The 26,490-nt window shown below is 40.5% G+C and overlaps 2 protein-coding genes across 6 annotated transcripts; one reads left to right on the forward strand and one right to left on the reverse strand.

Annotated features, from left to right (window-relative positions):
- The first annotated feature begins 108 nt into the window (after positions 1-108).
- On the forward strand, positions 109-15,768 carry LOC144981199 (DNA polymerase theta-like). Of its 4 annotated transcripts, XM_078953481.1 has the most exons (36): positions 131-404; positions 572-680; positions 763-1,187; positions 1,284-1,507; positions 1,805-1,981; positions 2,067-2,197; positions 2,301-2,457; positions 2,782-2,893; positions 2,978-3,179; positions 3,375-3,516; positions 3,668-3,808; positions 3,885-4,097; positions 4,180-4,322; positions 4,531-4,720; positions 5,013-5,155; positions 5,265-5,458; positions 5,669-5,793; positions 6,095-6,338; positions 6,887-8,240; positions 8,324-9,662; positions 9,756-9,899; positions 9,970-10,037; positions 10,110-10,172; positions 10,977-11,184; positions 11,264-11,457; positions 11,593-11,721; positions 11,977-12,151; positions 12,243-12,357; positions 12,857-12,957; positions 13,047-13,129; positions 13,202-13,303; positions 13,388-13,499; positions 14,795-14,919; positions 14,998-15,133; positions 15,205-15,299; positions 15,437-15,768. In XM_078953481.1, the coding sequence occupies exons 1-36, from the start codon at positions 280-282 to the stop codon at positions 15,548-15,550; spliced, it is 7,854 nt and encodes a 2,617-aa protein (XP_078809607.1). In that variant the 5' UTR covers positions 131-279; the 3' UTR covers positions 15,551-15,768. The 4 variants fall into 4 exon arrangements, with proteins under 4 accessions (XP_078809609.1, XP_078809607.1, XP_078809603.1 ...); XM_078953483.1 differs by having other exon boundaries at positions 109-404; positions 9,970-10,172; XM_078953477.1 differs by having other exon boundaries at positions 9,765-9,899; positions 9,970-10,172.
- A 162-nt stretch (positions 15,769-15,930) lies between these two features.
- Positions 15,931-26,044, reverse strand: LOC101164029 (ubiquitin-like modifier-activating enzyme 6). Of its 2 annotated transcripts, none has more exons than XM_023956437.2 (32): positions 25,950-26,044; positions 25,377-25,466; positions 25,165-25,259; positions 25,035-25,063; positions 24,838-24,932; positions 24,175-24,286; positions 23,706-23,786; positions 23,491-23,613; positions 23,202-23,325; positions 22,980-23,083; positions 22,823-22,885; positions 22,504-22,580; positions 22,339-22,405; positions 21,924-22,067; positions 21,391-21,537; positions 21,233-21,313; positions 21,075-21,152; positions 20,780-20,961; positions 20,409-20,514; positions 20,212-20,301; positions 20,060-20,140; positions 19,846-19,974; positions 19,704-19,755; positions 19,525-19,588; positions 19,373-19,442; positions 19,224-19,295; positions 19,020-19,143; positions 18,694-18,887; positions 18,462-18,589; positions 17,614-17,701; positions 17,416-17,510; positions 15,931-17,328 (listed from the first exon to the last, which is right to left on the reverse strand). In XM_023956437.2, exons 2-32 carry the CDS (start codon positions 25,415-25,417, stop codon positions 17,187-17,189), a joined length of 3,078 nt encoding a protein of 1,025 aa, XP_023812205.1. In that variant the 5' UTR covers positions 25,418-25,466; positions 25,950-26,044; the 3' UTR covers positions 15,931-17,186. The 2 variants fall into 2 exon arrangements, with proteins under 2 accessions (XP_023812205.1, XP_020558505.2); XM_020702846.3 differs by having other exon boundaries at positions 25,377-25,462; positions 25,950-26,023.
- Positions 26,045-26,490: the final 446 nt, after the last annotated feature.

A 26,490-nucleotide genomic window follows, 5' to 3' on the forward strand; every position in this document is an offset into this window, starting at 1 on the left:
AAGACCATTCACAATGATTGGAGCGAACAAATAGTTTAGGTTACAGTGGGTAGTTGAGGCCAAAAAATAATAAGTAGATAGGAACCTTTTAATGTGGCTCAACCTACGCTACTCCGGACAGTTTTAGTGAAACACCAACAATATTTTCCGGCGGACTATTTGAAATTGTATTTGTTTACACTGAGTAGACATAACAAACAATCAGAAGATTTACAAACCTTTTTGTCGTTTAAATTGGAACAGATTAAATCGTGGTGTGTCGTGAGTAACGCGTATGTCATGGTAAATAACGCCCACAATCGCAGTCTTTCGTCTCAGAGCTGCAGCCTTTTCGTTATGACCTCTGGTCCGAGTCTGAAAAAGAAAAACTACTTGGGGCAACACCAAATCAAAAAGAAAATAAGGTACAGCTATAAGCATTTAATTTACTTTGGTTATTTACTTTTTTTTATTAACCATCTGAGTTATAAAGTTTAAAAAGTAGCCTGGGTGTAGTCAGTACAGTTTAAAATCTAGTATTTTTTAATTTACTTGTCTGTATTTATTTAAAATGAAACATTTCTGGATGCAGCATCAACATTAATGATGAGCTGCCAGACAGAGACAGACCGTTGGAGAAAACCTGCCATCTCTCAGATAAATCAAGTAAACTAATGACCAATGCAAAGGAGGAACACGTGGTAAGTATGATTCTTTGACGTATAATACTTTGCCTTTATATATATATGTATACACACACACACACTTGTACATTTTTTTCAGTTAGGGGAGTCCACCATTGCTCCGGATAAAGAGATACTGCAAGTGTTTGATGTTTTTCCTCCTGTGAAGGACACACTAAACAAACATGTTCAGGAGGAACTGCTGTCATCAGATGCCTCTGTACCAGACTTAGCACCAGCAGCATACAGTAAAAAGGATATGGATGCCACACAGGTAAAAGTCGGGGCATTTTTCACAGAGAGTGGACCCCATACGGCCTTTAGTCCTCAGGAGGAAGACAGTCGACATAGAAGGGACTGTAGGAGACCAGGATGGAGAGCTGAATGCAAAGAACTTGCTCATAAACTACTCTTCTGCGAGGATTCTGGGAATAAGAAGGACACTCAAACAGATCATTCAGATCCTTCACATTGCGTCAAAGCTCAAGAAACTCAAAGCAGCCTAGAAGCAAGAACATCCGGCAAGTATGTTGTAAATTCAAAAGCGTTGGTTACATTCTCTCAATTTAGCTAACTTTTAAGCTTTTGTTTTATATTTCTCCTCTCTGTGTTTTATAAAAGAGATTACCTTGGAAGAAGACGCTCTCCTCTCCGTGGGTCAAGCCAGACTTCCAGTGCACCTCTGAATGTCTCGAGCGACTATATCTTGTTTAGCCCTACACGTCTTGCAGCCGCTATAAAGAGATCCAAACTGCAGAGATCAATTCAAAATCAGTCTGTTTCTGTTCTCACAGTCCCCAGCGGTTTGGAGCTCAGCACTCTCAACGATACTTTACCAAAGCCAGGTAGGGTACATTTGCACCTTTCTTTTTGCCATTTATTGCTTTTGTTTAAAGTAATTTTTAGATTATTTTGCTTTAAAATACCTTACAATTTAAGTAAATCAGAGTAATGCAGAAAGATGCATTTATGTAAATTTAAAATGTGAAAAGTGTGTGAAGCAAGATCAAACTAAAAAAAAAACTCAAACTGAATTATTGTTGTTGAACACAATGAACATTTACCTTTTGAAGGTTGAGTACATCCCAGCATAACTTCTTTTAAATGTTAGAAATGAAGGCAGTAACTTGTGGTTTTTGCAGGCATTGGATTGTGTGCCCCTGTAGAGCACGCTGAAAAGCTGCTGCTCTCCAGCTGGGGTTTACCCAAGCCTGTTTTAGAGCGATACCAGAAACATGGAGTGACTCAGATGTTTGAGTGGCAAGCTCAATGCCTTACTGTGGGACAGGTGCTGCAGGGAGGAAATTTGGTGTATTCTGGTAGGAAAGAAAACCTATTGCACAGTGATACTCACAGAAATTCACTTTAATGACTTGTTTATCCACATTTTTTGGGGGGATTCAGCACCTACAAGCGCTGGCAAGACCCTGGTGTCTGAGCTTCTGATGCTAAAGCGTGTGTTAGAAACGAAAAGAAAAGCTCTCTTCATTCTGCCATTTGTTTCTGTGGCCAAAGAGAAGATGCAGTACCTTCAGGTGAGGAGAGGGACTATTTTATTATTTAACCTTCAATTTCTACTTTATTTCCAAATGGAAAGTTTCTGTTTGTGGCTTAGTTTTGTGATGATTTTCTTTGTAGAGTGTGTTTCAAGAGGCGGGAGTCCGTGTGGAGGGGTACATGGGCAGTACTTCAGCAGCAGGAGGGTTCACAACTCTGGATGTGGCTGTTTGCACCATAGAAAAAGCAAATTCTCTAGTTAATAGACTCATTGAGGAAGACAACATGGCTCTTCTAGGTAATTTAACCATATTTACCCATCAAACAGTGTGAATGAATCACACTGTTTGAATTTAAACAGCTTTTGGAGGAAATTACATTGTGTCATTGTTGTTGGTTTTTTTTACAGTTTTCTTGTGTTTTATGTGTTTTTTAAATAATTGGGGCTTGATATGATTTTGAAGATCCAGTTTTAAATACTTTGCTTTAAACTTGTGTTTTTTTTCTTCTTCGTTTTTTTATAATTATTATTACAGATTAGTTGATATCAAAAAGGACATTTGCATACCCATAAATGTTGTTTAAAAACGTGTTGATTCATGTGTGATTGTTTTGGGGCCAGGCATGGTGGTGGTAGATGAATTACACATGGTTGGAGATTCTGGAAGAGGTTACCTACTGGAATTGCTTTTGACCAAAATCCTCTACATCTCTCAGAAGCAGAAAACGTCAGGGTTTGTGTGTTTTTTTTCCATCCTTGTTGCCCTTCCTCACATTCAAATTTAAACATTTCACATTTGTATTTTTCGTTTCCAAAGGTCTCTCTCTGAAGGTGTGCAGATAATCGGCATGAGTGCCACTCTGCCAAACTTGGCCCTCTTGGCTGGCTGGTTAGGTGCAGAGCTTTACCAGACAGACTACAGACCTGTTCCTCTGGAGGAGCATCTCAAGGTGGGCTGCAGCATCTACGACAGGAGCCTCTCTGTGGTCCGCCAGTTCACCCCTGTGCTGCACGTCAAGGTAACTCAGTTAGATAACTGAGAAGTGTTACAACATGTTTATTACAACCTAGTGCAATGGTTTTTTTTCAACATCTAAAGTCAAACTGAGAAACGGGCTGTTTTTGGACAATATAGTTACTTGGCACGAAATAAAAATCTAGCATCCAGATGAGAGGACAGTCAACACTAATATGATTCTGTTTCCTGTTCAAAGGGGGACGATGACCACATTGTGAGCCTGTGTTATGAAACGGTGAGGCAAGGTCACTCTGTGCTTCTGTTTTGCCCGTCAAAAAACTGGTGCGAGAAACTCGCAGATACCATTGCAAGGGAGTTCTACAATATCAGACTTTCTGGTATGTGAAATAATAAAATGATACGGTTTTATATTGCACATAGTGATAGAAAAGAGATTGTGATGCACTTTAAATGTTTTTTTTAACTTAAGACTTTAAGTCTTTGTTTTCTGCCCATCCGTGATCTTTAGTTGCATTGTCCTTATCACAGATGGTAAAGCTGAACCTCTGCCGGTGTGTCTGGATCATGACGGACTCATGGACGTTTTAGCTCAGCTTAGAAGAACTCCAGCTGGGTTAGATCCTATCTTGCAGCGCACTGTGCGGTGGGGAGTGGCCTTCCACCATGCTGGTTATTACTTTCATCCAACTCTTCATTATCAGTCTCGTAGCTTTGGGGAGACTGATGGCAACGTTCCTTTCTACAGGTTTGACCTTTGATGAGCGTGATGTGTTGGAAGGAGCTTTTCGCCAGGGCTTGGTCAGAGTCCTTTCTGCCACCTCTACTCTGTCTTCGGGGGTCAATCTTCCAGCCCGCAGGGTCATTATACGAACACCAACATTCAATGGACACTTGCTGGACCCACTCACATACAAACAGATGGCTGGACGAGCAGGAAGAAAAGGAGTGGACACTAGAGGTAGGAACTAACTAAAGTAGTTTACAATTTAAATGGAATGTGTTAAGCTTAGTGTATGTTATGTCATATCTTTCCATTGTAGGTGAAAGTTTGCTTGTATGTAAGAAGGCAGAGGAAAAGAAAGGGGCTAGTCTTCTAAGAGGTTCTCTTCAGCCAATCAGCAGCTGCCTGGTCAGACGAGAAGGTGAAGGAGTCGCCACAAGCATGCTGAGAGCCATCCTGGAGGTACAAATGAATCTGACAGCAATAAAAGCTGTACAAGTATCACGCCGATCATCTTTTGATCTTTTGTAAAATTGTTTTAATTATGATTATGCCGTTTTTAGGCAGAATAAAAAACCCTGTGTTGTTTTCTAGCACGTAGTCTCTGCAGAGCGGCAGGACGTTATCAGAAAATCCCCTCTGAGTTGTTGGCGTTTATGCTCCTTCACAGATAATTGTCGGAGGAGTGGCCTGCACTCCGCAGGATGTCCAGCGGTATGCTTCGTGTTCCCTTCTGGCTGCCAGCGTGAGATGTGACAGCAAAAAGCCGTCTGGCAAAGAGTCCAACAGAGGAGCTATTGAGGCCTGCGTTGAATGGCTGATGGAGAATGAATTCATCAACATCCAGAAAGATGAGCAAGGTAATGTAAAACCTGTCACAGCATTACATAATTGGATATAAATATATATTTCAGAAGTTATAGTCACATTTTAGCAAGAAAGGGCTTATAAATAGGAGTAGAAATCTTTTATTTATTTGTATGTTTGTTAGTGTGTAATACTTAATTTTTTTGACAAAAAAGGCTCCAGGAATCAGTTACAATCATGACAAATGTTTTCTTTGCAAACCAAAAGCTTAACAGCAACAAAAGAGGCCAAGACATGGAAAACCAAAATGCAGTTCATTGCATAATCTGACTATTCTATTTCCAGATGAACGATACTGTCCTACTCAGCTGGGTGCTGCCACTCTTGCTTCCTCACTCTCGCCTCCTGAGGCTTTGGGAATATTTGCAGATCTGCAGCGTGCCATGAAGGGCTTTGTTTTGGAAAATGATCTGCACATTATGTATTTGGTAACCACGTTTTCACATACACACTTTCAATTAACTACATTTTACGCTGACCCATTGTTAAATCCTAGAAAGAACAAAAGAAGCAGCATCATTTGTCTTGAATTTTCAGATAACCCCACTGTATGCGGAGTGGACCACTATTGACTGGTATCAGTTCTTCTGTTTGTGGGAGCAGCTGTCATCATCAATGAAGAGAGTGGCGGAGCTGGTTGGGGTGCAGGAGAGTTTCCTTGCACGATCAGTTAGTGGCAAGCTTGTTGCAAAGACAGAAAAGCAGAGTAGACAAATGGCAATCCATAAAAGGTACAGAACCGATTTTTAGTCTATTAATCTTCTCAAGACAAACGCACCACTGTTCTGATGACTTCTGTTGTGCTCCAGTTTTACCTCTGGAAAGCCTAACAGAATTGCTTTTGAGTTCTTTTTGTACTTGATCATTGAATCATTTAAAATAAAAATGGATAGGAACACTTTCATGAAAGAATGTGACTATTGTATTTAATATCTTTTCAGGTTTTTCACTACTCTGGTTCTCCAGGATCTGGTTAATGAAGTACCTTTGGGAACAGTTGCATCTAAATACAACTGCAATCGTGGGCAGCTGCAGTCTCTCCAGCAGTCTGCTTCCACATATGCTGGTAAGCTGATTACCAAACTGTTTTTTAGACACTTAAAAGCAAACATCAGTGTTAAAATTGCTGCCCATGCATTTCTAATAAACTAGGACACAGTGAGATATTAAACCCATCACGAGAAGAGATGAGTTAGATTTGGGGATTTTTCTGCATCCTATCATTGGTATTTTTAATTTGAAGGAGACAAAAGTAAAGTTTAAAAAAGTAAAAGAGAGAAGGCAAAACATGACAGCTTTTCTGGTGCTGAGTTACACATGTGGCTTGGAGAGAAACTTTTTCAGAGTTGTTTTGTTTCTTCCCTCAGGTATGGTAACAGTGTTCTGCAAGCGTCTGGGCTGGCACAACATGGAGATGCTGTTATCTCAGTACCAGACCAGGCTGAGCTTTGGGGTGCAGAGGGAGCTTCTTGACCTGGTCAGGGTTTCTCTTCTGAATGCAACCCGTGCCAGGGCGCTGTACGCCCAAGGACTCTGTACGGTTGCAGAACTAGCCAGGGCGACAGTGGCTGATGTGGAGAAAGCTCTGCGGAACTCAGTCCCATTTAAGAGGTAGGTTTGCACTCACATAAGAGGATTCAAATGATATGTATAAACCAGAATATTAGTTGATTTACTGCAACAAAACATAAAAACATTCATGCACACTGCAAAAACTAAATCTTAAGAAAGAAAAAAGACTTTTGTTTAATGAAAAATTGTCTTATTTTTTGTCTGGCAAGAAATATAATCTTATTAAGAAAGTTTTTTAAAAGCAAAAAAAATCTTAGTTTAAGAACACATCATTTTTTCTCTGAAAAAATGAACTCTTCAATGGGTTAAGAACTTTTGACTTATTTCTAAGGGGCCTTTTTGTGCAGTGATAATGATCCAGGAAAAAAATTACCGGTATATCAAGTCAAAAGGCTAATATTTCACTTTTAGTTTTGCAGATTTTTTCACATCAGCTGGCCGGATATCATATAATGCAACTTTTTTTGGCCAATGAAAAAGAATAGTAAAAAAAAGAAGTCTGAACTCCAAATGTGTTTTAAACAACACATCTAAATAAAACCTGAGTCCAAGTGAAGACTGAGTCTTGGTTTTGTTTTCTTCCTCAGCTCTAAACGTGCAGTGGATGAAAGTGAAGTGGAAGCAGCTGAGAGAAGAAGCCTTCGCTGCGTGTGGGTCGCTGGTGGACGGGCTCTGACGGAACAGGAAGCAGCTGTTGAGATAGTGTCGGAAGCCAGGCTTCTCCTTCGAGAAGACCTGGCTCAGTTAGGAGTTCAATGGGATCCAGCTGCTCTTCCTGCAGAGGCTTCTGTCGCCTGCAGCCCTGATGGTCATTCCAGCAGGGATTCAGATACTTCTAATCAGCTCAAAGAGGATAGAGAAGGTGGGAAAAGGATGGTTGTAGGAGAAGATGGCAAAAATGAAGACCCGAATGGATTGTATGTCAGAAAAAAAGCTCACACAGAAAGGAAGGAGGAAAAAATGAGAGCGCACACAAACAAACCAATCCAAAATTACACTGAAAATCCAGATAGGGCTGTTGAGAGGAAACATAATGGGGAGCATGAAAAGGCAGATCAGGGAGAGACAGGAAGGGCTACAAGCAAACCAGATGATCTTCAATCAAAACAGCCTGTGCCTGAAAAGAGCTTAACACAGGAGCTGGCTGAGATCATATCCAGCCTTTCACCCCAGCTGCTGCCGCCACCTCCGCCGTCACCTTCTCCGGCACCGCCTCCACGCTTCCGAGCTCCGATATCCAGACTAGAGTCTCAACAAAGAGGAGACAGAAGCATAGCAGTGGAAGAGGGCCTCACAAAGCTAACTACATCACCTTTGGAGCTTGAGAGGTTAAGGCACTCAAAAGCCTTAAGCAAAGTCCTCCAATCCATTCAGTGCATACAAGATTCTGTAGACCCTGGTGAGAAAGGAGACTCAAAAACCACCGTGATTTCCAATTTACAAAATTCTAAATCTCCTGTTGAGGTGTTAAACGCTGCTCAAACCTTTAGCTGTGCACAGGAAAGGGCTCCTGGATCTACAACTGCACATATTTCCAATTCCGTCCTGTCAGTATCCCCAGGATCAGTTGACAGATGCTCCCCCGAAGCCAAGCGGAGAAAGATTGATACCAAAGAGGCAGAGAAGTTTTCCTCACCCGAGTTGTATGCAGGTGATGATAGAGATGAAGAAGTTGATGTTCAGGCAAGTTTTGGTGATAGTTTTGAATTGGATACTCAAACAGAAAGAATAATTGTTCAACAAACACATCAACACTCAGATGAGAGCAGTGCAGGAACAGATCAGTCAGAAGCTCAACACATCAGAGAGGAGGAAGCAGCTGGAAAGCATCTCCAGACTAGTGATGAGAAAAGGAATGACAGTCCAGACAGTGCAACCCCCAAATTCAACATTTCTCTCACCGAAAGCCAAATGGAACTCATCCTGAACACCAGCCATCAGGTGAGCGACTGCCTTCTCCTATGATAAAATAACCAGAAATCTTTATCTTCTTTTATAATGTAAGACTGATGTTGGTTCCACAGAAATCTCCCAGTCCAGCTGCTGGTGACAACATAGACAAAAGGGAAGATCCAGGGGCTGCCCCTGAAAGCCCCAACAGAAGCAGCAGTTTGCTGTTTGACAGCCTGTATGACAGTCCCCTGTTAGAAGCTCTGAGGCCGGAACCGTCCGACGAAGAACCTAACACGGAGGCTGAGCATCCCTCTACAACCCAGCAGAGGCGACGCAGCGAGCTTTTGGCTAACCAGGAAGCAGAGGAGCAGGAGGGGGTCCGCTGGGGCGAGTCTTTCTTTAACCTGTCAGAGTGGGGCGACTCCCTCCTGGTTGGTGAACACTTTCTGGAGAGGCAGAATCTGCTGAGATTCTCAGAGCAGAGTGAAAAAGAGCAGATGGTGCAGCAGGCGATCAAGGACCAGGAAGACCAATCGGGTAATTTGATACAATTTGTCAATGAAGAACAAGGGGAAGAGCAGAACATTATTTCCAGAGGGGATGACAGGGGAAGGCAGTCAGATGAGAAGGAAGTAGCTGTTTTGTTAACCGATGATGAAAACTGTAAACACCCAAATGTCCAAAATCCACATAAACAATATCTTTATTGTAGCCCTGGATTACAAGATATATTTGACCGCTGGCCTAGTATGTCTGACCAGCCTGGCCTATCAGCCTCTGAAATGCAAGGCAATAGCGCAAATGCAGCAATTCAACCACAAACTGATGCAGCAAAAACCGAGCCACAAATAGGACGGCTCTCAGGATGTGGGGATGAAAATCCAATGCATAGGCCAGGCTCTGCTGGGGACCTCATTCCCCCAACTCAAGAAAGACCACCTGTCACACCAAGAGTAAAGCTGACCACTTCGTCGATCCATTCGCAAAGATCTACCCCTCGGCCACTTAAGCAGTCGACGCCCTCAAACCCTTCTCAAGTGACTTCAGGAAATGGTAATCTTCTGTCAGCAGTTGCCTCTGCCAGTAAACGGCAGGAAAACATCTCACCAAAAAAGGAACTGAAGTCTATTCCACACCAAAGCTCAAAACCCAATGCAAAACAGACTGACCAAAACATCCCACTTCCCACACAGTGTACTTCCCCTTCCTCCCCCGGGCCACGCTCTCCCTCCGACGCCGAGTCACCTGTGATTCCTGAAGGCTTTTCCCTTCAGTTGTCCCAGGATGAAACGCTCGGTTGTAGCAATCCCGGGACGTTCTCCATCATCGATGTAGCGAGTGATAGGCGACTCTTCGAAACGTTCGTGACAGAGTGGAAAACAAAGGAGCGCTTTGCTCTGGCTTTGGCCTGTGAAAAGAAGGAGCACAGCCAGCAGCAGGAAGGGGAAATAGGAGGCAAACATAGGAGAGGTAAATGTCATGTTGACTCACATTATACTAAGAAAATTTGATGAGGGTTATGATACAAATAGAACAATTATTAAATCATGCTTTTTTTCTGAGCTTCTTCAGTAACTAACCTGAAACCCAACGGACCAGATGGCTTCCCAGTTAGAAACAATGAAGGACTTGTTTTAATTGGACTGTCTGTCTGCTGGGGAGCCAGAGACGCATACTACATATCTTTACAAGAGGAGCAGAGCAAAGGTATCAACACACCAATGTTCGCCAATGTCAGTTTTTTATTTTTATATTAAACCTATTAAATATCCATCAGGTCTGAGCTCCAGTCTGGCTCCTCCTCCACTGGATGATGACTTGGTCGTAACTGAACGGTTGAAGCAGGTGAAGGAATGTCTGGGTGGACAGTCAGTTGACAATAAAGTACATGAAGTGGTCGCATATGATATCATCCAGGTGTACAAGACACTAGTCCTAAGCTGTGGAATCAGCTTAGAGGGAAACTGTGAAGATCCAAAGGTAAGGTGATCAGAAAAAATGAAACTGTTTATGTCTCTTTCTGCTTTAAAGAGCAATTTTGATAAACAAACCCCTTTACAAACTGGTGTTATTAAATCTAAACCGAAAAAATGTTATTATTTCATAACAGATTTTTTCTTTTAACAGAAAGTTGAATGTAATTAGAACAAGACTCGTTTTGTACACTGTCTCCTTTGCAAGGACAAAAAGATTAAGAAAAAACTTTTAAAAGACAAATAACATACATGAAGCACCTGAAAATTTGTTTTAAGATGAATTACTGAATGAGTATTAGTAGATTTAAGTGCTGTAAAGAGAAGACCTTGATAACAAGAAGTACGGCAGTGAAAGTGTAATAATTTGAGTTTTACAGTCAACTCTGAAAAATAAAACTGAATTCTTTTTTGAAATCTCAAATTTTGGTTTAACTTTCTAAAATATAAAAGAAAACTGTAATTGGAATGTTAACACATCCTTTATGAATCAGCAAAGAAGATTCTTTTTGTAAAAAGGTTATGTAAGAGATACATACAAACTTTCTCTATTTTTATGTCAATGTCAAAAGTTTATGTTAGTCTGGTGGACAATTTTGCTAAATAAATATTACATTTGACATGAGTTGTTCTTTCTTTTTGTCATTTCATTGTGATATGGCTGATAGTTACCTTCATTTAATAACAAAAAATAAATTTATCACAAATTTCATACAACCAAATGTATCCCTTATTTATAAACACACTTCTTTTTTCAAACTGCAAGTACCTTCACGATGCAGCAAAGTGACTTACAGTATGTCTGCTCTAGGTTGCATGCTGGCTGTTGGATCCTGGCAGCGAGGAGAGGACTATTTCCAACATGGTGACTGTCTACTGTCCAGAAGAACTAGCACTGCTAGAGGGGCTTGGAAATCCGCATTCATACTGTCCTCGTGTCAGAGCAGCAACCAGTAGCGTGCTACTCCACACTGTTATGAACCACCTCACCGGTCTGCTGGAGAAAGATGGCACTTTAGGTACCAAATCCCATCTGAGAGCTGTGCCAACAATTGAACGTTTATTTAAAGGTTTGATTAAATCCCACATTCATGTCAGATTTATTCAGGAACGTAGAGATGCCCTCCCAGGTTTGCTTGGCTCTTTTGGAACTGAATGGACTCGGCTTCAGCGTCGAAGAGTGTGAAAGACAAAAGCACGTGATGCAGGCCAAACTGTCGGCGCTGGAGTCTGAAGCGTACACTTTGGCAGGTCACAGCTTCTCCCTCACCAGTGTGGATGACATAGCACAGGTATGACACCTGACACCTACCATCTTCATGTTTTGAATCTGATAGTGAATCAGACAGAGAACATGTTTAAGCCATACCTAATTAACGGTGAACAATGTGTTTTTTAATAAACTGACACTCTTATTAATGCTCTAGGTGTTGTTTTTGGAGCTCCACCTGCCTCCAAATGGGGAGATTGGAGGTATAAGAACTAAGAAGACTCTGGGCTACACCAGAAGAGGCGGTGGCAGAGTAAGATTTGGGAAGCAATTCAGCACTACCAAGGTATATAGTTCTAGTTGAATCACAGCCACTGGATTTATTTACTGTTTTTAAAACCCCAAAATAAGTAAGAATTAAAAAAATGTCATTTATTTTACATTTATATAAAACAGTGTCATCAATTTACATAACATAGCAAAGCTTTTTTCTTGTCTCTAAGGACTTTTTTTTGAAGCAGTAATTGTTCTACTGTTCATGATTTTAATGCCTAGTCTTTAACCTTCTTCCTGGAACTAAGACGCGTATTTCCTGTTCCAGGATGTTCTGGAGAAGCTTCGTCCCCTCCACCCACTGCCGGGGGTCATTTTGGAGTGGAGACGGATCACCAATGCCTTAACAAAGGTGGTGTTCCCCCTGCAGAGGGAAAAGCAATATCACCCCACACTGAAGATGGACAGAATATACCCCATAGCCCAGACTCACACAGCCACAGGTACAACACAAACCACCTTTCCTTATGTTAGTCTAATAGTCAATAGATCTTTTTAATAGTGAATTAAAATGAATTTGTTCTCTTCCTTTAGGCAGAGTAAGCTTCACTGAGCCCAACATACAGAACGTTCCCAAAGACTTTGACATTAAAATGCCCACCATGGTAGATGAGAGCCCACCCTCACAAAACGCCCCTCACAGACCAGGGTAAATGCACGGTGGCTCACTGCATCTCCACTATTTCAACAAGAAACATTCATCCTTAAAACTAAAGTTTACAGTTACTTGTCCTGCAGCAGGGGGACTGCTAAACATAACTGTGCATGTAACTAAGCATGAACCCTAGATTATAATTATCCAATATTAAATGTTTACTATAATCAATATTGTAATTACCTCAACTGTTTTTGTCATAAATATTACTTAGTATTGGTCTCATCCATTTGCAAGAATCACATTACAAATTTCTCAAAACGAATGATTGTCTGATATTTTTGGGAATTATTAGTCAGCGGCAAGTTTTTTACTGAACCTCAGTTTATAAGATGTTCAGCTGATCTGTTTGTGAGCAGATTTAACCTAATAGTGCTGGGCTGTAAGCCCAGAGGAAGAAGATAGTAAGTTATTAAGACCATTATCTGCAAAAACATTAGAAAAGCGTAATTAAAAAAGAAATGTTGACTGATTTCGGCTGCTGTGGTTGCAGAAAGAAAAGGCGACCTTTGACACCAGCTCTTACCCGTGGACTTGCAGAACAAGGGCCAGCTTTCTCTGTCAGCATGAGACATGCTTTCGTTCCTTTTTCAGGTTCGTTTGGTGACAAATCTCCCAATAAAGACTATATTTGCTTGCTTGCGACTGCATCAGGAATTGCATTTGTTTCTACCAAACCGTAGGTGGAATGATATTAGCGGCTGACTATTCACAGTTAGAGTTAAGAGTGCTGGCTCACCTATCAAAGGATCAGCGCCTCCTTCAGGTCAGTAGCACATCTATAAAACCCGTGATAGTTTATGATGAGGTTCGACCCCTAATGGTGTATTTTCACAAGGTGCTGAATGGAGGAGCAGATGTGTTTCGATGCATTGCCGCAGAGTGGAAAAATGTTGACCCAGAGTCTGTGCAAGACAACCTCAGGCAACAAGCTAAGCAGGTCCAACCAGACAAAAGAAGAGAGTAACAATAACGCACAATGACACATTGCCACTTGTAAGCTTAACTGTGTGTTTGTTGGCAGATTTGCTATGGCATCATCTATGGAATGGGAGCTAAGTCTCTGGGGGAGCAAATGGGAGTGGAGGAAAATGATGCAGCGTGTTACATCGAGAGTTTCAAGGCCAGATACAAAGGTAGGTATGTTACTAAGCTGTTGCCACAGTGACTGAGTTATCAGGTATCACTAAAAAACACAATTTATGGCTTTATCATAGTAGTAGGTTTAGGGTCCAGATGGCCCCTAAACCTACTACTATGATGGAATCAACCTGGATGAATGACAGTCTTCATAGACACAATTTATGGCTATTGACAATAACTTATACTGTCACCAAAACAAAGAAATCTGACAAATGTTCACTTTGGGACTGCCTATGCTTCAATAACAAAAAAATTATCCCTTTTTCATTTTTCTCACACATTTTTTAGGGTTTGAGACTAATGCCAAATTCAGATTACATGCAAACCCTCCAGACTTTGTTTTCCACAATTCCTTATGACACAAAGAAAGACTATCCTAAATGTGGTTCCAAATGCCTTAAAATTTTGAGAATATTTCTAATTGAGTGTTGTTCTGTTTGATAAAGTGAACTGTTGCTATGGTCTTTTGAGTCTATTATGCCTACATGTGAAGACTCACTCCAATAAAAATTTCGTTTTTTCAAAATGTTCTTGTGGCCGATTTCTGATGACATAACCGGTATTAAGAAAATTCTGCTCAAAATTTAATTTCTTTATTCAAATAGTTTTTAAGCAGGAGCTGACGAAAAAATACTAGCGCTTAAGTGTGACAGAAAATACACAAGGCGAGCCACAAATTCCCTGCAATGGGGACGGGAAGGGAGGGTGGGGTTTCTCCAAGCCAGTGGTCCCTCCCACAACTCAGATTTGTAATTTCTAATGAACTACTGCCACCCTGTAGAAACTATGTCTTTGAAAATGACACAGTTTTTTTAAAATGTGTCTTATATATATTCTATATATGATTAAAATATATAATTAAAAGACCACTGGGAACACTTTTATAATAGATCAAAAGATGATCAGTCTTTAAGTTTGTATCCTTTGATTAATACTGCCACTTTCCAATTTCACAAAAGTTGAAGTGAAAATTGAAGTGAAATCAAACTACCAGCTGATTAAAATCTTAACAAAAATGAAGACATGGATGATTTAGGAAAAGTGGTAGAGATATGAATATTTTAGGAATAGAAGGCCGCTGGTAAATATCAGTTCTAGTTATTGTTTTTTATGTTGTAACCAGCTTCCTGACACACAAAGGCTAACAAATGAACTGATGAGGAGCAGCAAACAAATTGTCAATAATCTAAGTGCATACTATTTGGGATAATCTGGGATTATGAAGGGGAAAAAGTGTTTGTTTCAGTTTTAGATAGAGGAGAGAACTTTCAGTCTTGTCTTGTTTCAGGGATCAATGCTTTTCTTAAGCAGACAGTGAAAAACTGTATAAAAGATGGCTTTGTCCAGACACTGATGGGCCGCAGGAGGTACTTACCTGGAATTCTCAGCTCTAGCCCCCACATCAGAGCACACGTAAGCGTCCCTTTAGTAGGTGCAAAGGTTTTAAAACTTTTTTTTTTTTTTACAAACATGTACTTTTTTCTCATATAGGCTGAGCGGCAGGCAGTCAACACAACCGTGCAGGGTTCAGCAGCGGATATAGTAAAACTCGCTACTGTGAACATCCAGAAACGGCTACAGAAAACGTATCCCGCCGCGCCACCTTCTCACCAGCACCTTCACACAGGTGACCAAACAACAGTTTCACGTAAGGAAGAAGTGTTCACTGTTACAAAATCCTAACTCTCATCTTTGCAGCTCGTAATCAGCGCAGGGCTGTCAGGGGAGCCTACTTCATCCTGCAGCTGCACGATGAGCTCATCTATGAAACAACACAAGAAGACCTCATTCAGGTGGGACATCAATCCTTTCAAAGTCTTGTGTACTTGAAATACTTGGTTTATTTTCAACCTAATAGTAAACGATGTCTACTGAATGTGTTTCAGACACCCTTAACAGAGAGAACTGTCCAAACCTTTGTCCCCAACAGGTTGCACAGATCGTCAAGAGGGAGATGGAGTCTGCAGTGAAGCTGTATGTGAAGTTAAAGGTCAAAGTGAAGATGGGCTGCAGTTGGGGGGACCTGCAGGATCTGGATATATGAAATGACTGTCATAGTGTGCAATTTAGTTTTTACTGTGTAACATGAGATGCTGTCTTTTGCACATATTTTAAATACTGTCAGCAATGAAATGGAAAAGAAATGCATTTAATTTACATGTACATAACCTGTTGAATGAATGTACGAATGCTTTTACTTGAGTGGAGCTACATTTCGTGGATTTTGTGCCACAGTTATGAACATTAAATATTTGTGAAAAAGTGATGTTTTAAGACTTTAATCTTGAGGGCATGTTGAAATCAAATTTCATTGGACAGACCATTGAGCCTACCATCACAAAAAAAACATCTGTGGATCTGACACGTTTCTTTAACTTATGAACGTTTTTTAAAAGGCAAAGAACTTTTTTTCCACCACGGATCTTTAAAATCAAGAGAAGTACAGAGTTTATTGATTTCATTCAAAACTCCATGAACATTTTGTCAAGACAGTAGAATACAGATTAGCTCAAAGACCCTTTTACAACATTGGAGTGGAATTTAAAGGACAATTGATTTGCCTGAATTGACACTATTCATTAACAACAAACCAGTACACCATGACAGAGGGCATCAACGCAGGCTCCATTTGAAAAAACAAAAAGAACAAATAAATAAATGTCACAGACATGAACTTATAAACAAATATGTCAAATAAACCACGAAGAACAGGGATTTAAAATAGAAAATGTTGGTGAAATAAATGTTCCCAGATGTTGGTACAAATGTTGCTTGCTGTCAAAATAAGGTTTTTTCTTGTGCGAAACAAATTAATAATGCACAACATCAAAATATGTCAAATGCAATTGTTACTCAAGTAAAAAAAAAAAACTGGGTAAGGCTAGCAGCTACTGATGGTCCTACTTATCAAAAACTTCATCCATCAGATGCATATTTTTAGGTGCAAAGTGATAAAACTGCTGCTTTTCTATAGAAATCTTAAAATGTTCAGGTGTTATCCATCGCCATTGACGTAGACTCGTCTTTTGTGAGGCAGTCAGAGCTTAAAGAACAATCATTAGAAGACACAATAATAACCAACATCTTTGGTGGTTTTGCCACTGCTTTAATGCTGAACCGTTCAAATACACAACAGCTGGGTTTGTTCCTTAACTGGAAAAATTCAGGGGAAAAAAAACAAAAATATGTGGTGACTGCCAACTATCGGTGTTTATTGTGTCAACAGCCCCGCTCACAGAGTCGTTTGGGCTCGAGCAGAATTTAAAATTAAAGTGAAAAATGGGCTGTGAGTGGGAGGATGTGAGCTTTCTGTAAACAGTTATATTTAGGCTTAGAGCCGCAAACAGAAAAAAAAAAAAAAAAAAAAAAGAAGTAAGGCATCGGCACAAGCGTTTCACCAGAGTGTAAAAAACAGAACGGGGAGAACATATGTACAAAAGGTACAACAGTAAGTGCTACTTGAGCAGCCTTTTGTGTTTCACTGGCTAGATGTGAGGCAAAAAGAACCTAAACCTTTCTCGCAGGGGTTGTGCTGGGGCTCAGAGCTCTGACCCGGTCCCACAACTTCCTGTGGGAAAACCCTTGGCCCTGGACTTGCATTCTTGGGGCATATCAGTTTATGTAAAAATTAAGGGGGGAATAAGGACACAGGAGGCTTGGAGATGACATCATGCAAGCGGTCAGGGCGCCTTCCCATCGGGGCTGAAGTAGTACCTGACAGGAGGACCTGGAAGATCCTCGTCTCCGTCTGCTTCCGGAGCAAAAGAGACGGTAAGGTCAACGTAGCGGCGGTCAACTGATGGCTTGATAAGCTTCTGCATCCTGTGAAAGTCCAAATAAACATGTATTTAGATAAAGCATCAAAATGATCAATAAAAGAAGGACACAAACTCAGACTAAAGCACTCACGTCAGTTTGAGCCTCTTTGAATGTCCGGGCATCACAGGCACATACAGCATCTTCACACCATGGACCACCATGGTAGGTTCAATCGTATACTTTTCCTGCAGGTATGTAAGAAAGTTGAGTTATTTGACTAATAAACAAGTCTGGCAAAACACAACAGTAGCCAAACCACTAAAGCTCCACAGTGAATGAACGTCTCACCCTGACTGCGTTCATGAAGTCAGACAGAGTGAAGTCCTCATGGCCAAATATGGTCCAACAATCCCAAATGGTGAAGGAGAGGTTGTTCCTGAAAAATGTCACACACTTGTCACTGCATGTAAAAAACGCAGGATGTGTGTATGTGAGAAGTAAGTCATGCAATTTACTTATGGCCCTCTTATGTAATGGCTCTGTATTATAACCCCCCCCCCATCTCTAACATCCCACTCCCTCCCTCTCCTTTCCTTTTACATTTATTATAAATAAAGCTTAGCCTCAAATACAAAAACGGGGTTTATACAAATATACACTCAGTCTGTCTGAAAATCCATAAACCCCTATTGTAACAGTCAAATCTGTCCAACACAAGAGGCCTTAGCTCTGATCTGCTCGCCCAGCTGTTGGACAGGACAAGTTTAAAAAATAAAATAAATTAAAATAAAATGTGGGATATCACAAGATTAACATTAAAATACTTTGCTAGACAGCACATTTCCAGTAGGTACTGGTGATCAATTTGATTTGTTTCTAGATACACTTCTCCTTTAAAAAAACGTTTTGTGTGCTTAATTAAAAGTAGCTTTTACTAAAATTAGTGATTAAAAATGAACTAAAGTGGAGCTTTCTGTAAAAAAAAAAGAAAAAAAATCAGGAAATCCTGTATCAAAAAGGTCAAAGTGCTTAAAGAAAGAGGAATTTATGGATTTGATGAATGGAAATTGAATTTTCTAAATGAAAACTGATTAAATACAATGTTTCTTAAACCCATCCCTAACTTTGAGTGCAGAGAATTTGTGCTAGGTGTATTTTAGTTACGTTTTGTAGGAAATACCTTTAAATACTCCTACCTGATGACCGTCCGTTTAACAGGAGCAGTCTCACTGAGCACCACGACTGGAATGGCCAAGTTGAAGAAACAGTTCTTGAAGGATTCAAACCCATAACCTCCAACAACCTTGACTAATTCCAGTGCAACCTTTGTAAAACAAAACAGCACAAAATGTAACTTCTATTTCTAAGTTGAAATCTTTTGAGTTTTTTGGAGAAAAACATTAAAGATAACCCAGTTCCTGATCTCACCAGTCCAGACACAGCAGCTGTTGCTGTGGCGATGGCGGGAATGATCTTTCCAGCGATGCGTTTAGTCTTCAGCCTGTCAGCCGGCTCTATGGAGTACATCCTGGCTCTGAGGGAGGACGCCGATGTGACAAAATCAATATGGCCGTTTCTGTCGTTGTCTTTTTCAAACTGGAGGGGGTTCATTCGTAACGACTCTGCAGGAGACGAGAACAAAAAAGGGTTTTTAAAAGCTGCAAGACAAGTCTGTGTGTTTAAGGCATTGTCAGGGTTTCGACATCAGCTTTAGATCTTAATTTGACTGGTCTGTTTCGGCTCTTTTTATATACCTGGTGTGACGCCGTCAGTAGAAATGGCCTCTTCCAGCTGTGCGATGGCTTCCCTCTCCTCTTCGCTGCTTAAAGGCATCTTCATCTGGTCGGGCTTCTTTGCAGTCTCATCGGTCACTATACTCTGTCAACAGCAGATTCCCAACCGTCAACATTTATAAAGCTGACAGAGTTACCAAAGACCAGATCAAGTAAGAATCTTACTTTCTCTAAGGGTCTGTACTCGGGGATCTTGACATCGGAGAGGATCTTTGACACGGCATCCTCGGAGAGATCCTTTCACAAGAAAGCCCAGTGAGTACAAGTGATCCTACCTTTGATTGACAGCAGAGACACGGGTGTCATAGGCCTACCTTTTCTGAGAAAGGGATGTTATAAATCTCAGCAAAAAGCCGGGCGGCGCTGACAATGAAAGTGAAGTGCCTGACGGGAACAGAACAGGGAGGTGTAAACCAAAAAGGAAGGGCAAAAACCGCACAAACTTCCAACTTCAGAAAACACTCACAAAGGGTCCTTTAGGTCAAACTCGGTTGGAGTTGGGGGTCTTTTTGGGGACTGCCAAAACAAACCTAGAGAGGCAGAAGAGAGCAGACACATTATCGCACAAAAAGCAATAATCTGATGTTTAAAGGCCTAATCCTATTAGGAATTTGGAAGTGATCAACAAAGAAAAAAAATACTTACTTCCATCTTTTAACCTTGTATCCAGAGGAAAGGAGTGCAACAGCTGTAGAGCCTAAAGAAACAAGAAACTGTGAGGCTTAACATCCAGTTGTGGCTTTCATTTTTCTTTAAATTTAAAGATTTAAATTTTAAGGTTGCTCACCTTTCTCTTAAAATACTTTTCAAATTTTAAACGGGCGATGATGACGCACTGTTCCCAGTGACTAGGCCTTCTGCTTAACAGCTTAACGACCTGGAAGGCCCCCTCCATACTTTCCCCCACCTGCATTCTCTGCACACACACAGTCAAATGAAATGTTTACAGCTGCTGTGTATTGAATGATTCCAAGCTATGTTTGTGTCTGGGGAGCTTTTACCTGCAGCACCGCTTCAGCTGAGACATGCGTCTGCCAGAAGGAGTTGTACATGGAGGGTTTGTGGAAAAAGGCACTCTCAAACTAGATCAAATGGAAAAATTATAAGTTAATTTAAGAAACAAAACACTTTGAGAAAAGTCAAAGGGTCACACCTTGTCTCGGGCCCACTGAATTGTGTGCTCTATAACAGAGGGAAAGGACTTGAGAGTGCAGAAGGGGATCTCCTCTTCGGGGGGGTCCCTCTGGGAGCCAAAGAGACAGATGTGTTGTAATAGAATAAAAAATAAATTTAAAAAAAAGAAAACATTTGGCCACACATATGACCAGAGACAGAGTTGGATGGACTCACATGGCTGTTGTAGGACTCTGTCAGGTATGGCACAATGATCTCGGTGTGTCCTTTTGTCCCCATGGTGCCAGAATCCAGGAGGGGTCTCTGATTGCACAAGCAGCGGCTGAAAACGACACGTTTTTCACATTTCACATGTATTTGTTTGTAGGATAAGCCCCTTGAGATGTGTCATCTCGTTTTCAAGATGAACAGGTTTAAACATGAACTAGCACGTTCATTTTACACAAGATATACTTTGGATAAAAACATCGAGTTCAAATGAAAAAGGAAAAAAAAAAAGACTGTTGCAAAAGAATCAAGAACCAAAGGCTAATTTGGAGGAACCCTTTTCAACTGTATTGTTGAAAAACTGCCTACTCCTCACACACCTGTCCACATATCTCCGTGCCTCCACGTTGTCCAGCGCAGTGACCACAACGTTCAGCGAAGAATAGAAGGAGTCGCTGTAGATGCTCTCGGTAGCCGGGCACACTTTGTTTAAGTGGGCATCTATCTGCAGCTCTGGGTTGATTTCACGCGTTGCTTCTGCTGCTGTGGTGCTCTTTGGTGTCTGAGTGCAGAGAGACGATTAAGAAATTAAATAAAAAAAGTATGATTATATGTTTGGAAGAGAATTCCATTGATTAAAAAAAAAAAAGGGCCGTAATCGAAAGATGTGCTTACCTGGATATGATGCGGTCTGAAGAGAAACTGCCTGTTAAGGTTGGACTTTTCTATCAGGTCTGGGTCTGTGATGCACACCTGTCAGGTGAAAAACAACAAATCATTTTAGAAATGTACACGCAATAAACAAATGTTTATTAATAAAACGATATGCTCACCTCTCCTAAGCTTTTAGCCAGGCCCACTCCAAGAAGAGCAAAATTTTTTAGCATCTCGCAACCTATGGCACCACAACCAACCTTCGAGGAGAAAATAATGGACGTTTTTATCCAGACATCAACAGTCTTTGGTAAGGTTAATACAGGCCGGCTCGTACCATGAAGACCCTGAGCTTGTGCAGTTCAAGCAACATTGATTCTCCGATGCACGCTCGTAATCCGTCATATCGATCGCCTCTGGGGAAGAACTCCTCAGCAGACAGGGACTGAAGAGGCCGGACTACCTCCAGAGCATCAAGATAAAACTAAACAGGAGAGAAGCGGTATTCAATTAAATCAAATCAACAGTGAAAAGTCAGACTCTGATCATCTTTTGATCTATTTTAAAGCTTTTCCAGTAGTCTTAATTATTGTTGTGCTGTTTTTAGCCAAAATCAAAGAACAAAAGCACATGTCCTGTTTTCTAGGACATCGTTTCTGCAGAGAGGCTGTAGTTTATTAGAAATTTGCCTACGAGTTGTGAGCGGGACTGTTGGCACGGAGTAAACCCACCCCAACTTCCCATCATCTGTCTGTTTATACCAGAGATGCCTGAATTTGGGCACCTCTGGTCTCATCGGAGCAGGTCTTTAAATATAAAAAAATAAATAAATAAAAGAAATCACAAAGAAGAACAATTTTAGTAACCTACCCATTGCTGCAGAGGCCCAAACTTTCCAGTGATGGCCTTTAAAACTTCCTGACTGGCTATTCCTCCAGCTGCTGCAGCTAGAGGTGGAAGAGTCCCTCTGGCTGTTTTAGACATGCAGCGCACCAACTCAGCGTTCACAGGAAGCTGTGGGGACAGAAAGAGGAGACTAAAACTTCAGCAAAAAATACATAAAAAAGCAGCAAGATTAAAGATGAGGAACAGTAGAGCTACCTTGTATAGATAAGTGGCAGAATAAAATCTGAAATAATGGTTATAAGAAAGGCAAAAATCTATTTGGCTAAATTTTAAATTTTTGTTCAACTTCATAGTGTTCTAAAAAAGGTGCAAGATAAATATGGATAAGGAACTCTCCGGGACACATTTGACTTTAAAGCTATAATTGGAAAACACTTACTTTGTTCTTATGAGTGACACTGACTTCCTCGGTTAGCTTTAGTAGAGCCTCGGCGTCCTCTAAACATCTGATGACATCAAAGCAAAACTGAGGAAACCTTCAAACAGCTCATTACAGTTTTTTTTTCCCAAATGAAAGCATAAAAAAATCTAGAAGTCTGATTACCCAATGTTGGGAAGTCTGCCGTGCTTTTCCTGGAAGGCATCTAGTGCCAGCATGGCTGCATGAATGTGTAACGGAGCCTGATGGGAGGATTTCAAACCACAGTGAGGTTTCCAGACAACTCAAAAATATGTCTCACACATGACAAACTCAAGGAATTTTGGGGCCTGATCAAACCCAACCACTCCAAGGTGAAAGTTGGTACACTGCTTGTGTTACCATGGTGATTTGTGTGGAGTAGCGAGGCAACCTCGTAAGGCTGCAAACCAGAATTAAGGCCAAACAACAAACCTGTCCACAACTGAGTTTTTGAAAAACTCACCTCTGGTTTACTGAGATCTGGAATTAGGACCTGAGGATCACACAGCTGCTGTTCTAATGTTTCCTAAAAAAAAAAAAGTAAAACATGTAAAGTCGTGTGCTCAAATGTAGTTATTTGAATATGTCTGCATTATTTTTTACATTTATTTTGTACTCACAAATTTGTAAATCTGAGGAGTTTTAACCATAACAAAGAAGCCTCCGTGTTCATATGGCTGGAAGTGCGACGTGTCTCCTATTTCAAAGCTATGGGAGGAAATGACTAATGCAGCAAACACATTCACACACCCAGAGAAACAGAAACAGGACAAATGTTACTTAGATTAGGTTACTTTTGTATTTGCATGTGGTGGCATTGATGTGCTGGATTAAAGACCCACCTGAAACCTGCCGTGTGGTGCCATTGAGCTCCACCATGCCATTGATTTCTCTAAAGATAACGCTCTGGCCCGTCTGCAGACCATGGGGTTGGTTGTCTATGCAAGTAACCACCCCAGAATTGTCCTGAAAAAAATATGGAAAAAAAAGAAGAAAAGGACAAGTTCAGCAACAAAACAAAAATATCAGGATAACTGATTAGATAACTTTATGTAAATTCCAAGAGGCATAAGCAGAGGAACAGGGAGGAGTCTTAATTTGAAGAACAGAATGTGAAAGTATTATGACTACCTGAGTGATACTTTGGATGAAAATCTCCTTGAGCTCCTCCCCTGTGGGATCCGAGACCTCAAACGCTTCTCCGAAATCACAAAAGACCCGGACACAGATTCCATAAGCGTCACTAGAGATAAACTAACACAGACATATTTTTTATTTTAAATAAACCGTTTTTGTTATAAGTAATATTGATCTTGGTAAAACCAGGGGAATGACTGTAAACTCACTCTTATGGGAGGCTGCTGGGAGTGGCAGAACTTATTTATTCTCTTCTGCAGGCTCAAGCTGGACTCTGTCAAAATCACACACTGCAGGGGAAAGCACAGCAGTCAGTATATAGTAATACCTTCAGGAATACAGGAATAATCTTGTCTTAAATTATGACAAAAATTTTCTTTCATAAAAGTTGACAGTACAATTTAATATAAAGCTGCCAATAGCACAAGAGCATTTGCAGATTTCTTGCTGATCTGACGTTTTTTCTGGAAAAATTCAACAAACTAGTCCAAGAACAGCATAACGTCTTCCAAATGTAGGTGGTGGACATGTGCTAGTAAACAGTAGCAAAAGAAAAAGCAGAAGAAGCCTCTGCCAGCTTGTCCAGTGTGAACACCCAAATGTGTGTTATAGAACCCAGGTTTAGGCGCCACACACGCTCGGTGTGAACATAACATAACATAAAATATGTCGACTTACCTGATACTTTTTGAGAAAACTCAGGTCAATGTTGTCATCCAGGGGACAGGAGGACATGTCAACATGAACATAAGGGTTCAACTCCCCAACACGAGGGCACACTGCTTCCACCCTGTAACAGGCAAAACAAGAGGCTGAGTATTGGTACACAAGACAAAATCCACAACAAAAGGACAGAAAAAAAAAGAAAAAACTTTTTCATAAGTAACGATAAGATCAAGTGGCTATTAACTAATTTTCAAGTTCTCTCATCTAGGCTTCTACGCATGTTATTTAGTAACAAATGAGTTGACAAAAGCCATGCATAGACCTGAGTTTTTGCTGCACCTAAAGTCCTACTCCGATCATCTTTTGATCTATTCAAAACGTGTTCCCAGATGTCTTTTAATTATGATCATGCTATTTTTTTTCTGGGACACAGTTTCTACAGGGCAGTAGTAGTTCATTTTAATAAATAACAAAAATATTCAGAAATGCAGTATAAAGCCTAATATTTTTTTATACATGCCCTCCATCATGAGAAAAATTGCCACAAAAACAAATTAAAAACACCAAAAACCTGATTTTTAATTGAAGTGGTTCTTTACAAACCAATTCATAATCACATATAGCAGTTAATCATCTTTAGAAACCAATGCTTGGACTTGCAGAATGCATTATTACCTCTTCCTCTGGTTCAATACGTCATCTCTACGGATGAAGAAGTTACACCCCAGATCCCAAGTCTCACACAGTTTCGTGTCATGGAGAGTAACCGTCTGTTTAAAAATAAAAAATATATATATAATAAAACCCCTTAACTAAAAAAAAAAAGACATGTTTGCTATTTTATTACAAGAAAAGTTTAAAAGCCCTCTTACCTTCACACCTGCCAGAGTTATATTCTTGGCTGTAAGAAGGAAATGATTGAGTATGATTTTTTTTTTTTTTTTTGAATCTATCAAAGATAAAGAGTTGTGGTGCAAACGTGTGTCCTCTTCTCTTGCTCACCTATCTCCACTCCCAGTGCTCCCATTCCACTAAGAAAGACAGAGGACTGGGCCATCTGCTGCATGGCACCGTCTCCAAGCACATATCTCTGGCGGCTATTAGGAAGCACATAAATAAAGATGTTAGCTACACTCACCAAGGAGACAGACAGCTGCACGTGGAGCTTCAGGTCATCAGAAGAAGAAAAAAAGAACACCAAAAACTGCACTTGCCTGTAAAGTGAGTCGTCAATCTCCATCAAGTCTGCAGCCATGCTGGGAGGAAAAGGGCTGATTCAGCCGGTTTAAAGATAGCGACTCTACCTTAAGAAGAAGGTGCACGTAACAAATAGAAAGTTGATATCGAAGATGTGAGACACTTTAGTGTAAATAGATGCAATGTGGACCAACGCCCTATTTATTAAAAGTATAGCTTGGCGGCTAGCTGACATTTGATGGGAGGCAAGTTGTCAACAGTAACAGTTCACGGTTAGAACTCGTTACATAGGACTTGTTCTGATCAAATGTTACAACGACTACAAATTGTTTATAATGATCGCGCATGCTCGTTTCTAATCTCGAGAGGAAAAAGCAACGTTAGCCACAAGCTAGCCACGGATTTCACTTCTGCCCAGTTACCGGTAGCGAGGACAGCCACCGTAAACTCATAAAAAGTGGTGACACACATTTGTTAATATAATATGCAACTTTCCGGGTTGTTCAATCTTTTAGAGAGATCTCCAACTCAGCGAGGACAATGTAGGTTTTATTATTTATAGAGTTAAAAACTAAACCCAAACGACTTACGTTAATAGCTGACAGTATGCGCGACGGTCCTCGGCGAATGAATGGCTGTGAGTGGTTGAAAATTTGAAGTGGTTCCGGGTTACAGTAATCACGTGATAGCAGTCATCCAATCATGTCGTGGTGATTAAAATGAGTATTACAGTACATAAACTAATACTAATAATAACAATAATAAACTAAATCTGCATATTTTTTTTAGCAGAACGGCATCATCTTAAAAAACCCTATTGGTATTAATACGTACCATTACATTGTGTTTGATCATATTGTTTTTCCAGCTATTTCCACCATCTGTACTAAATTATCTAAACAACCCGGAGGAGATTGTTCATCTTTGCAGTCAAATAGAGGATGACAGGCAAAAACAACCTGTCTTTTTTCAGATTCAGAGCTGCCAAGACAATATTGATGCACACATGCTCTATTCAGTCAGTCTATCAATCTTTTTGATGGTATACTGTATCTTTTTTGTGTTGTTTATTTGTGTATTTATGTGCTTTGTAGGATATATCAATTTTGTCCCTTTTTATTTAATTTTTAT

This window comes from Oryzias latipes, chromosome 1, assembly GCF_053564925.1.
Source record: "Oryzias latipes strain Hd-rR chromosome 1, Olatipes_Hd-rR_3.1".
NCBI lineage: Eukaryota > Metazoa > Chordata > Actinopteri > Beloniformes > Adrianichthyidae > Oryzias > Oryzias latipes.